General features: G+C 34.2%; 1 protein-coding gene across 2 annotated transcripts in view; it reads left to right on the forward strand.

The window, feature by feature from the left end:
* Positions 1 to 13,857, forward strand: part of ERGIC2 (ERGIC and golgi 2) — a 62,470-nt gene that overhangs the window by 17,659 nt on the left and 30,954 nt on the right. For both annotated transcript variants that reach the window (XM_069094887.1, XM_069094888.1), the window contains exons 3-5: positions 2,514 to 2,622; positions 8,864 to 8,910; positions 10,652 to 10,722. In XM_069094887.1, coding sequence (XP_068950988.1) covers positions 2,514 to 2,622; positions 8,864 to 8,910; positions 10,652 to 10,722 — 227 coding nt within the window. The remainder of the gene's footprint in view (positions 1 to 2,513; positions 2,623 to 8,863; positions 8,911 to 10,651; positions 10,723 to 13,857) is intronic.

Raw genomic sequence — 13,857 nt, forward strand, 5'->3', positions numbered from 1 at the left:
CCAAGTCATCCAGACGCTGGAGCCGGTGCTCTTACTCACTATGCCACCTGACTGCCCCTACTTTTTCATTCTTTACATATTGTTTTATTATTTCTTGATCTCTTATAACTTTGCTGGCTTTTCCTTTCTGATTTTTCAAGCAGTTGTTTTCTTCCTTCAGATTCTGGATCTCTTTTCCTGATTGGTTGACTTTTCTTTTCATAATCTTGGGTTTTTTGGAAATTTTTAAAAGTTTTTCCTCAATCTCTCATTTGATTTTTAAAGTTCTGCTATGTATTCTTCTATGTATTTTTTAGGCGGGACTATTTGACATCTTTGGGGTAGAAGAGGGTTTCTTTGCTTCATATCCTTCTCTGAAGATGATCCCTATTCTTCTCTATTCCCATAGTAACTTTATGGTTGGATTCTTTCTCCTTTGCTTGTGCATTTTTTTTTGGTTATAGTTTATTTATTTTTTTTAAGCAATCGGGGTTAAGTAACTTGCTCAAGGTTACACGGCCAGTTATTTCTGGGTGTGGTGCTAAGTATCTGAGCCCGGATTTGATCCCCAGGTCATCCCAACACTGGAGCCAGTGCTCTTACTCGCTGAGCCACCTGGCCCGCCCCTAAGCAATTGGGGTTAAGTAACTTGCTCAACGTTACACGGCCAGGTGTTTCTGGGTGGGTGCTAAGTGTCTGAGCCCGGGATTCGATCTCCAGGTCTTCTCAACACTGGAGCCGGTGCTCTTACTCACTGTGCTACCTGGCCGCCCCTTATAGTTTAGTTTTTATAGTAATCTAAAGTATGGGGGATGGTGCCTCATTCCTCACATCCTCTTCAGTTCTCCCCTCTGACCTTGACCTCAAACCAAGACCTCCAGCCTGCTGTAAGTGCCAACTTGTATCTTGCCCTACTGCTTCTGTACTCACCAGGTGTGTGCTAGTTCCTTCTCACCCCTACAGAATCTCCATAGCATAACTGGGTCAGCAGAGGTTCTTTAATCTTTCCTAGCTCAGATACCCAACTTCCCTCACTGTCCTGGGGGTTAAAATTCCTGTGGCTGGGGCCCAACCCAGCTAACCCCTGTGCTTGCAGTTTGTCTTTTAAGTGGTTGTTAGCCTGGAGGTGTTTACTCTTTACTGGGAGAAAATCTCTTCCAGGAATTTTTCTTCAGATTTTCTCCATTTGCTCCAGGAGGACCCCTGTTCTGCCCCTACTCTTATTTATTTTCACCGCTTTATGTTCTCCCTGAGACTATTTTTATCTCTTTTGTAGAGGAAAATCTTGAGAGCTTGAAATTTTCTGACCTACTCTACCATTTCCCCAGAATTCTCTATTTGATAACCTTTGTTGCTCCAACTAGATAGTTTATTTCTTGAGGACAGGGACTTTGTGTTATGCTTCTTGTGTCCTCTTAGTATCTATAATAGTGGACACATTATATAATGTGATGAATAATTAAGTGAATGAATCCATAAGGAATGAATGAGATTTGAAATGTTCATGTTTTTCAAGTAGAGATGATCATATAAACTGAAGGTGAGTAACTTACTTATGGTAGTGAAATTTTTCAGATCTAGTCTTTGTGGTATCACAGTGATAGTGTGGTATCACATTAAGGACCCAGGTCTTAAAGTCAGGAGTCCTAAGTTTGAGTCTTGGCTCTGAGCTTTATGAATCTTAAATGTACCTTGTACCTCAGTTTTCTCATTTGTGAAATGGAAATGGTAGTATTTGAACTTGCTCTTTCATAGAGTTTTTTTCAGGAAAAAGACATCACAAAGGTTTATAGAAATGATGTCATAAATATCAATCACAAAAATTATGATACTATTAAAAAGTTTCATATTGCATTGCCATGAAATTAATTATGCAAATTCCAGTTGTACAGTCTTAATCTTTTATTGTTGTTATTAACATGCTAAGAATGGAGATATTTTATGTATTCAGTCAGGCTTTTTAATTTTCCTTTACATATAGAGTAACATTTTTATGTGCTTGCCAAATTTAGGGCAGAGGAAAAATTCTTATGGTTGTACTTTCGAGCTATTCTATGCCTTTCTAAGAGACCTGGGAGATATCAGACCAACTTACTTAAAAGAGCATTAGAATCTGCCTGTTCACCTATATCCTGAAGTTAAAAGAAAAAATAAGCAAACTATAGACATAATCAGATGTCTATATTGAAAATACTGTAACCCATGCAATTTTAACTTACAGAAGTTTGTATTGTCACTATTATGTGGAAAGAAGAGTGAAAATTTTGTGGTCTTGTAGATATTTTGGTGATTATATTTGGTTTAATAAGAACCCTTAAAATGAAAGTTAGAAAGTGGTCTGTGAACAAAGTCATATTTTAAAGTCATTAATATTGATCTTACAATAGTTTTTAGATGTTTTTCAAAAGCTATATATTCTGCTTTTTAAGGAAAGTATATTAAAAACCAGAAATCTTCATTTAAACTGTACTACAAATTAACTAAATTATACTACTTTGACAACTCATTTTTTTCTTTTTTTTTTAATTTCTTAGTATCTCTAATAGCATTTACTATGATGGCTTTGTTAACCATAATGGAGTTTTCAGTATATCAAGATACTTGGATGAAGTACGAATATGAAGTAGACAAGGATTTTTCTAGGTAACATTTTCTTTGTGAAATCTTTTTAGAGTGTATTAAGAGTGTTTATTTCTTCTGAGGGAAACTATGTTTGTATAGAAATCCATTAGCTTCCTATATATTTATATTTAATAATATTTATGTAATATTTATATTATATATTACATTATATATATTAATATTTAATATTCACCTGATATTTTGCTAAAGAAATGGCACCATGTCCTCTTCTCTCATTCAGTTGCATATACTATTAGATTAATATCAGAATTAAACCTTTACATAGTTGGCCTATATATAGTTAGTCTGCTAAGAAATAAATGTTCCTTGTTCTCAAATTTGATATGTATCTGTTTAAAGAGACTGTTTTCTTATTTAATCAGCTTTATTTATTATTCATATATCCAAATAATCAATTTTATGATATATCAAAATAACTAGATATTTCAAGAATCATTTATAGCTCAGTTCTGATTGCACAAGAATTCAGTATGGGAATCTTTATTTTTACAAATATGTTTGTTTCCATATAAGAATGTTTTGATATAGAAAATGGGCCTTTGTAAGTTTTTAGGGCACATTTTAGTAATCAGAGATTACTTGGCTTATTTCAAGTTTTCTAATATTGCATGTCAGTCATATTCAAATAAGTTCTGTTATCTACCTTCCTTTTCAAATACTTTTGAGACTCTCTTCAGAGGATTCTAGGCTTTCCTGGACTTAAAGAATTTAAGTATTCTGAGGAGAGTACAGCTACACCTCATTTTATTGTGCTTTGTAGCTAATGTGGTTTTTGTTTGTTTTACAAATTGAAGATTTGTTCTATTAGAACCATTTTTCCAACCACATGTGCTCATATTATGTTATAGTTTGGTAATTTTTGCAATATTTCAAACTTTTTCATTATTATTTTGTCTTATATGTCATGGTGATCTGTGATTGGTATTCTTTGACATCACTGTTATAATTGTTTTGAGGCATTTACAGACTGTGCCCATATAACACAGTGAACTTAATAAATGTTGCATTTGTTCTGTCTTCCACCTGACTATTATTTCTTTCCTTTCCTTAGCCCTCCCTATTCCCTGAGACACAACAATATTGAAGAATATTACATAAAGCAGGGTTTGAGAGGATGGACTCCAATTTTGAAAGCAGTTTTTCTGTGGTCAAAATGTTATCAAACAGCATCATATCTTACAATAAAATCTCTTTTGAAAGAATCAATCAATATGGCAGACTTCATTTTTTTTTTTTAGAAATTGCCAAAGCCAAAAATTCGGAAATTGAAGTAATGCCCATCAGTTAGGGACTGATAGAATAGGTTGTATATGAATGCCTCCTTAAGGATGAGTGAGTTAAGGATTAAGGAGGCTCTCCTCCTTAAGACCGATTGAATTAAGGATGATTGAATGATTGAGTTACTAAATGATTATACTTTGTTCAAAACTATGTGACAACTTTGGTGAAAACTATGTGGCCATTTTAGTGATAAGTTGTTGAGTTGTGACATGGTGAATGCTGTATTTTGATTTTCTGTGATTTAAGTTGTAACATTGTGAAAGCTGTCCCTTGATTTTCTTTGAATGTTTCGCTCTGATTTGTTATTGAATAAATGGAGAGTTTGCTATACTATATAATCAGAACCTTGAAAGCTGTTCACAGCAGCAGCCCTCTGGAAAGCTGCTTGTGCATGGCTTTACACTTCTACAGCATATTTGTGTCTATACTGGATAGTTCAGACTTTAATCACCTCTCTGTTTTACTATTGCAGTAACTTCCTTATTGGTCTTCTTATTTCTAGTGTCTTAACTCTCTATCCTCTTTACCTTATAGTTGCTAAAATATTCTCTTTAAGGCACAGCTCTGAATGTTCCCTGCCATGGCCTTTAGTTGTTCCTTATCACCTCAAGGATAAAATTTAAAAAAAATCTTCAGACAGGCATTTAAGATTCTTCATGTTTTGTTTCATGTGGAAATTACTGTCCCCTTCTTCCTCCACCTCTTCCCTCTCCCAACTCCTATAGCCAACAGATAGGGAACCAGCCCATACAGAGATGTGACTTGACAAATGGTTCTTTAAAAATGCTATAGCTTTTGCCTTGGTGTAGCTTCTGAAGCCCTTAAAAAGAAAGTTCTTACTACCTAAGTCCTTAACACTGTCACATAGTTTAACATCAGTAATGAATATTGTTTTATCAGTGGAAATAACATAAAATATGACATTACCTTCTGCTTTACTACTGCATCCCAAGTACAATAAGACCTTTTCATTTAACTTTCAGCTGAATCTATATGTGCTGTTTCCTCCTATTACAATGTGAAATTACTGATAGCAGTAACTTTCTTGCTTTTCTGTTTGCATCCCCAGAATTTAACATATGTAAGCGCTGAATAAATGCTTTTTTAATTCATTCATTTTTTCCAACCCACTTTCCCAGTCATCTTCCATTTGTCTCCTTTATACATTCTATTTCTGATCAAACTTGACTGCTAGCTGTTCCTTGAACTTCATGCCATCTCTAACTTTATGCATTTTCTTAAGTCTCCATGCTTAGAATATATTCACTTGTCATTTCTTCCTTTCAGGATCCTTATATTCCTTCAATTCTCAGTTCACAAAATAATGGAATATGAATTGGAAAGGACCTTATAAGTCCTCTGGTTCATTCTGTACTTGAAATAGGAATCCCTCTCCACAACAATCCTGAGAAGGGTTCATACAACCTTTACCTGAAGACCTCCAGGGCGGTGGAACCCACTACAAAATGAAGCAGCTTATTTCCCTTTTTAATTACTCTTAATTGTTTTATTTTTTTTCTTCTTTGCAGCAAGCCCATCCCATAATAGTGTTGTGTTTAAAGAGCTTTGTGTATCATGAAATGTTAGTAAGGCTAAATCTGCCTCTTATGAATTTTTTGTATCCTTTCCTGATATCTCTAGTTTTTAATGCTCTTCCACTTCTCAAATTGCTTTGTCTACTTGTTTATGTACGTGTTTTATCTATGTATGTGTTTTATAACCCTAATAGAATGTAAACTCCTTAAGGGCAGGGATTATTTCATTTTCATTGTTGTGCTTGGAAAAATGGCCTTGCATACATACATAGATGCATAATAAATGTTTTTTTGAATTTAATTGAACTGAAATAGTGAAGATGGAACTACATCACCAAAAGCTAAATTAAAACTATGCATAAGAGTTGTTAATTCTTGCTAAGCCCTATTATCCAAGAATAAATGAACTCAGGAGGAGAATAATGAACAGATATGAAATGAAATCGATTGGCTCATATTTACATAGCCTAGTGTATCTGAGATGATAGTGCTTTTGAATTCTACTAATTCACTATATGGGGACATGGCATTGGCCCTTGAGATAAAATTAGGAAGAATGGTTGATCCTAATCAAATCCATGCTGGAAGTGTCATAATTTTAAATTCATTTTAGGATCAGTTTTCAAGATTCCTCAAAAAAGGGAATATTCTAAAGAATTGAACAAATTGAGGATGTTCCTGGGTTGGGGTGGGGAGTGGTGAGAGGGAGGTGACCAGGAGGATACCATCAACCTATATGATGGCTTTTGCAGCAGTGTAAAATCTTAATGTGATTATTTTTTCCAGTGTATCCTTGATGAAAATTTGAGAAGGGATCCAGGCAGGCATTCTTTAGGAAGCCTGATGTTCTATAGCAGAATTCATCTTAAAATCATAAAACAAAGAAGTATAATAAAATATGGTTTTGAAGGCTTTTTTTTTAGCAAGGGTTTTCTGTGCATATTTTTGAGTAATATAAGATTTTGTAACATGTTTCTCAAGTTCTTAGCACTGCTGTTTGAGAGGCAATTTAGCATAGTATATAAGACCCTGGACCTAGATTCAGAAGAACTGAGGTTCAAATACTTCCTTTGATATTTAAGTAGTTATGTGACCTCAGATATAAAATGAAGGGTTTGATTTCTAAGGAGTTTCTAAGGGCCCTTCCAGTTTTAAGGTTTATGAGCTTATGAGATAGTTGGTTCATCAATATCTTAAGTATTTATGCATTGTAAAAGAGACTTAAAAGTGTTTTCTTCAGGTTTCACAGTTTTATGAATTTAGAACAGGAAGTAATCATTTTTTGTGGTTTGATTTTTTTTTTGGAGGGCAGTTGGGGTTAAGCGACTTGCCCAAGGTCACACAGCTAGTTTTTGTGTTGTGTCTCAGGTCCTCCTGACTCCAGGGCCGGTGCTCTACTCACTGTGCCACCTAGCTGCCCCCAGAAGTATTCATTTAATTTTAATTTAATCTTCAGTAATCATTTAATTCAACCCCTTCCTTTTATAGGGGAAGAAAGTTAGACACAGAAGTTAAATGACTTGCTCAGTGTCACACAGGTAGTAAGTTGAATTCAGGGCTTCTGAAAGTGTTTTTCATTAGGTTGTCCTAGTCTAGGAAGGAAAGAATGGAACAACTATTTATTAAGCACTTACTATGTTCCAGGCATTATTGTAAGGTCTTTAAGAAATACTTTCTTATTTGATCATTACAACAACCCCATAGGTGCTATGATTATATCTATTTAGGAAACTGAGGCAAATAGAGGTTAAGTGACTTGTACAGGATCACATGATGAACAAGTATTTGAGGCTAAATTTGAACTTGAGTCTTCCTGTCTTCAGTGCTCTGTTCATTGTGCTGCGTAGTTGTCCAGGCCCCCCCCCCCCAAAAAAAAAAAAAAAAAAAAGACAAAGCGTTACCATTGATGACAAGGTTCTCCAAATATTTCTAGTCACAAAAGATGTACCAAATTGTACCGATTGCATCAACCCCAGAAACAAAGCCTCCCCAATAAAATACCTAATTATTCTGAAGTGATATCAGTTTGATCATCTAAAGTGGAAGAACAATGTTTCTTGAAAAGTACATATTACCCAGATTTTGACATTTAGTGATCTTTAGGTACTTGCTGCTTCAAAAAGGTTTCTTTAGCATCAGTATTCTCTTAGTGATAATATGGCTGTGAATCATATACTACTATGATATCAAAACAGTCGAGATTGCAAATGACTTTAATGAGAAGACACATGATGATGTAACCAGATCATAATATATTAACAAACAGAACTTGTGAATGAGAGGTAATAGAAAAGGACATGAGTAAATGAAAAGGGAAGTATGTGGATCCTGTAGAAAGAAATCAATAATAAGTGTATAGCCCATATGTTTACCTATTGATATTAAGAATCAACATTTTGGTTGGCAGTTTGTGGCAAATAACAAAAGGAGATTGATGGGGGAAATATCATTTGGGTACTGATTGAGAAGGCGTAGAGTAGTTGTGACTTATACAAGTGAAGGTAATGTCCACACTGATAGTAGCACTTATCTAAGTCAAAAGAATCAAATTTGAGGCAGTGTAGTGTAGTATTGGGCAGCAGTGTCAAACTCAGATAGGAAATCCCTGTGAACTACACAGTGATTTAGGAAACCACAAATTAACATGATCTGTGTTCCATTGTATTTTTATTTATTTTGTCAAACATTTCCCAATTACATTTTAATCTGGTTCAGGCTGAATTTGCTGACACCTTGGCAAGCAGGCCAAGTATGACACACCTCTGCTATAGGGTTTGGTCTTACTTTTGATTATTCATGGTGCATCTTGAAAACTCCTTTGGTATGAGTTATTCTTTTAAAAGCATAGCACATTCAGGGAATAATTTGTTTTCTAGGGGTTTAACTGCAGTCACTATCATTTGAATTTAATTGTATAGTCTTCTAAAGGACTTTACTATTCAGTATTTGTTTGCTTTTTTAAGAGTTACCTAGCATCCTTGCTCTTATACTTGCCATTATGGTTAGTAGGGATAAAAATACCAAAACCTGTGAAGCTAAAAAGGTTCTTTGGAGTGATTTCAAGGCATAACTGACTTTAAACTGTCCTGTTCTCAATGCTAGAGATACTACTAATCCAGTCATATTTAATTCTGTTTGAAATCTAAAATTTTCCTTGCACTTCTGCATCAAACCATACTTAGGACCATGGATTATAGATTTAGTGTTGGAAAGGACTTTAGAAGCCATGTAGTTGCCTCCTCATTTTAAAGATGAGGAAACAGGCCATAAACAGGCCATTAGGTGTGTCACACACCTAATAAAAGTGATAGAGACTAGCTTGGACTGCCAGTCCTCTGACTCTGAAACCAGTGAATACTCTTTCCACTAATACCAGTCTACACATGTGGGTATTTGTCAATGAATTTTTTTTTTTTGTTTTCTAGCAAATTAAGAATCAATATAGATATTACTGTGGCAATGAAGTGTCAGTGTAAGTATCTCTTCTGTTTGATGACAAAGTAGTTTTTTATTTTAAACATTTGTGATTTTATCTTCCCTTTCTTGTTTTTCCTGTTAAATTTTTAAAATTTCATCATGATTCATTTGGTTCTACAAATTTGCTATCAGTTTCTTATAGTAGAAATATTTTATTTTATTTTTTTAAAATCAGTTGGGGTTAAGTAACTTGCTCAAGGTTACACGGCCAGTTATTTTGTGTGGGTGCCAAGTATCTGAGGCCAGAACTGATCCTGGGTCTCCTGACACCGAGGCCACCGCTCTTACTCACTGTGCCACCTGGCCGCCCCTAGTAGAAATATTTTAAACTTGGCTCTTTATTCATAGAATCTTTCTCTTATTTCCTCTTAAAAGAAAGGAGTCTATTAATTTCTCAAGTGTAGTTATATCATTGGCATATGTGGAACTATCATAATAAAAGGATTGAGGGGGTGAAATACTTAAAATTTTAATTAAATTCTACATACTTGTTTACCTCTCCACCTTACTCCTCTATGTATATATAGCCCTCTTTTATATGTAGAAATATAGATCTTTTTTTAAAGTTATAAATTAATGATTCAGTTAGCCTTCATGATTATTTTCTTAGTGATATTTGCAAAGAGTTGTAGAAATTTATATATGTTATGAAGTAGGCAATTTTTTTTCATGTTAAAGTTATTTCATAAAATGGGGAAGCCTTTGTACAGAAAATATGCTTGAGTTTCATCTTGCTTAAAAGTTAGGAAGTAAAACTCTTTTATGGCAGGAATTTTTTTTAAAGGTTATCAGAAAACTTTATGGAATCAGAGAAGTTCCCCCCCCCCCCCCCGATTTCATTTTGGAGAAGTCCTGTACCAGTTCTTATGTTTCAGTGACTGCATCCTGTGGTTGAAAAGAAGATAGGTGAGGTAGACTAGTATTTAATGAAGGCTTGTGGAACTAAGTATCCAAACTTATCTATACACTGAAAGGTGATAGTTTTTGTACCAGTGTTTGGTTCTGACTGGGCAATATTGTATTTACTTGGTTGCACATATTGCCGTATGTGGGATGTTTTCATACCACATACCAAAAGACATTTTTTTTTTCAAATTTACTATTTTGAAGTAATATTTCTTTAAAGCAGAAGGGTAATTTGAAAAGGGGTAGCTAGGTGGCACAGTGGATAAAGTGTCAGGCTTGGAGTCAGGAAGATTCATCTTTCTGAGTTCAAATCTGGTTTGAGACATTTACTAGCTCTGTGACCCTGGGTGAGTCACTTTACCCTGTTTTCCTCATCTGTAAAATGAGCTGGAGAAGGTTTCGTACTCTAGGATTTTTGCCAAGAAAACCCCAAATGGGATCATGAAGTAAGATATGACTGAAAAATGATTAAAAAATTTAAAAGACATTTGTTTTAAGTTTTTAAATATGATTCTTACATTAGGTATCATGTGAAACAGTTATTCACTAGTTGTGTTATATACTCACTAGTCATCACAACATCCTTTGGTTTAATAAATGTTTATATTGTATAGAGCTCTGTATCATTTAGTTTACTGGGGAAGAACTGCAAAAGACTTCATATCTTTGAGTCTTGTAATTTGTAGCTTTTGAGCAAAATGGTAGCAGTATAGGAAGTGATTCTATAGACTATGTGTTTTATTTTTTCTTTCTCACTTTCTAATAGTTTCTATATATTTTGTTTTGATTGAATATAAAATGCAAACATGTTAATACTTTCTTTTATACAGATGTTGGAGCTGATGTATTGGATTTAGCAGAAACAATGGTTGCAGCTGCAGATGGTCTAGTTTATGAATCAGTAAGTTTTCTTTAAGAGTTTTCTCAAAACATGTTTCAGGTTTTCTTTACTGTCTAAGCTCTTGTGGAATATATTATATTTGGTACTTGCCTGATTTTGTTAATTATTTGTTCACATATCTGTCTTATTTTCCCAGCCAGGTTCTAAACTCTTTGACGGCTTGAACACTATTACCTAAATTGCCTGTATTTCCTATGTAGTAGGTGTTCAGTACATCTTTCTTCAGTTACAAAAATCTTAATGTGGCAATATTTTTCATTGAAGACTTCTAAGTGCTTTGTGTTCTCTCTCAGTATTTAGAAGAATAGACTAGCTAGTACACTGTGTATATGCATGAAATTTTTTTACCTTTAGTGAAAGTTATATCCATTGCTTTGAAGTTTTTAATTTATATTATTAAAAATTTCCATAAATTATCTTTAAAAGCACTTAATTTTCCCTTTTGTTTTTCATATAAAATAGTTGGGGATAAAATTTGTTATTCATTTCACATTCTTAATATTTTTTAATATTTGAAGAAAATGTTAAATTGCTGGAAATATCCAGTTGTGGTCATAAAATGTTTCTAAATTAGAACCTCTTAAAATAGACAAAAAAGCACGAATATGTATATCTTCTTTTGACCACCATACTTGAAAAAAAAAGGAAAAACTGTCATGAGTTCTAAGAATAGTAATTGGTTATTAAAGGGCTAGAAAAATGGTTCCTAAGAAGGAAAGTTAAAATAACTAGGGCACTTTGGCATAGGGAAGAGACGGCTTATAAGGTAATTTGTGTTTGTAGTCTGATTTTAATTATATAATTGATTTTTATGAGTATAAGTCAAGTTTTTTTCCATACCAATATAACTAAAAATGGAATTAAGTATTGGTGATTTTGTTTGTTCACATGATTTGCTACCTTCAATATTTATTAAATGTTTTGTAGAACACCATGCTTTATGCTTTTTTTTATATCTACTACCTTTTCAAAGAGACTGTTTACTCCATAATGTCAAAAGCACTTTTTTTTTTTTTGGTCCTCAGTGTCTAATAAGTACACTAAGGTTTATAGTCTTTCTGACTTCAAATTCAGAGCTTATTCTTCTATGCCTGGTAATCTAGTTAAAGCCTTATGCTAGACCCTCATCTAATTTATTGATAAGAATAATGAGAAGACAAAGTTAAATTTCTTGATTGCCCAGTTATCACTTATAAAAAGCAATTGAATTCTTTTTCTTGGAGATTTATAAAAATTGTTCTAGAACAGAGTAGAACTACATGTCTCAAAGATGTTGATGTCCCAAAGAAGGTGGGTAAACTCATAACTTTTTTTCTTTCCTGCTACTTTTAAGGATATTGGCCACATGAATTGATAACCAATATATACTTCTACCTCACTTGTGAATTAGGGTGACTAAGTAAAACTCTCCCATTTTAACATGGGACTTTAAAAATGTTTTTTCCACTTGGAATGGACAAATTGTTGTTTGTCTTTGTGTTAAAATGTTTGCTTACCTGAATGTAGGAGTGTAGACCAAATATCTATAGGAAATCTCATCTAGCTCATTCTTTTGATCTAATCCTTAATATAGACAATATGGTCTTGGATATTATATTTACTCCTTGTTTGCTTTCTGCATTATTTTATGTGTAGCTTAGGACACAATAGAAATGTGAAATATAGTACCACTTTAAAGTTTATGAGGCAAATGGGGAGAAAACCTGCAAAAGTTAAATAGCACTGTTTCAGAGGTTATGCAATTTTGTTGGTAGAGTAAACCCTACCACCATTGTGTATTACAACTTATCAATAGTTCATCCTGGACAATTCTTTTTTCTTAAATCTTCATAGAATATCTTCTCAGTGTGTTGGAGGCTTTCCTTTAGATCTTTCAGCAATTCATGGAAATGAATATAGTATTTGGCCTGTGCATCTGTTATTTTTCACAACCTTGCATGTAACAACCTGCAGCCTATTTAGCCTGCATCCTTCTGCTCCCCATGAATCATCTGTAATTTTGATAGCATCTATTTTCTGAACATTCTTGAAAAAGTAATGCTTGTAATATAGATGGTCTTTTGTGTCAGGGAACATCTTGGAGTCGTCAAAAGCACTGCAGTTTCCCAATTGTAATCCAGTCCCCTACCCAATTGGTTCATGTTTGGGTCCTACTCACTGTCTGTTTGCAGAGCCTAAGATAGATGATGGGACAGTATGTCTTAATCTGGGCAGTATTTCTTAACCATTTGGTTTTTCCTGTCTGGATCAATAGACTAATCTCCCTGGAGAGAGGACCTCTTTATATTCCATCAATCCCATCCCATCTTGACTTATCTAGCAAATTGCCTTTACTACCCTTATTTCTCCTGACCTGCCAGCACCTTTTTTGTTTCTAAAAACATAACCTATGATTCCCACATCCTTAAAAAAACCTTTACTTGATCCTACCATCCCTACTAGTTATCATCTCATATCTTTCTTCCTTTTCATGGCCAAACCTTAGAAATCCTCTTGTACTTCTTTTCCTCTCTTTTTGAAACTTGTATTCTGGCTTCTGACCTCATCATTAAAATGAAACAACTCTCCAAACTTTTTAGTTATCTCTTAATTGCAAAACCTAATGGCCTTTTCTCAAACTTGATCCTTTTTGACCTCTCTTTAGCATTTGACACTGTTGTAGCCTTATCTTCCTGGATACTTTCTTCACTTTAGATTTTTGTGAAACTGCTCTCCTGGTTCTCAGTATCATCTCTATGCAAGTGCTTCCTGGACCTATGTATTCTGGTGTATTTTGAGTTTTCATCACACACCTAACTGCATCATATACATCTCTAATTGGATAAACCCAGCATGTTCAGAACAGAACTGTCTAACCTCTTCCCCCCACCAAAAAAAAGAGCCAAACCCAAAAAACTCCACTCCCTTCTGAACTTATACTGCTGTTCTCCCAGTCACGCAGCCTCTCAAGCACAGTGTCATTTGTAATTCCTCACTCTCTCATCCCATATATCCAGTTTGTTGCCAGATCTTATTACTTATGGAATCACACTACTAGTTTGGGCCCCTGGTGTTATTGAGTCATTTCTGTCATGTCTGACTCTTATGACCCTCCATTTGGGGTTTTCATTGTCAAAGATACTGGAATGGTTTGCC

Source organism: Petaurus breviceps, unplaced genomic scaffold, assembly GCF_028583685.1.
Source record: "Petaurus breviceps papuanus isolate PSGF00001 unplaced genomic scaffold, PetGlider_PUasm1.0 221, whole genome shotgun sequence".
NCBI lineage: Eukaryota > Metazoa > Chordata > Mammalia > Diprotodontia > Petauridae > Petaurus > Petaurus breviceps.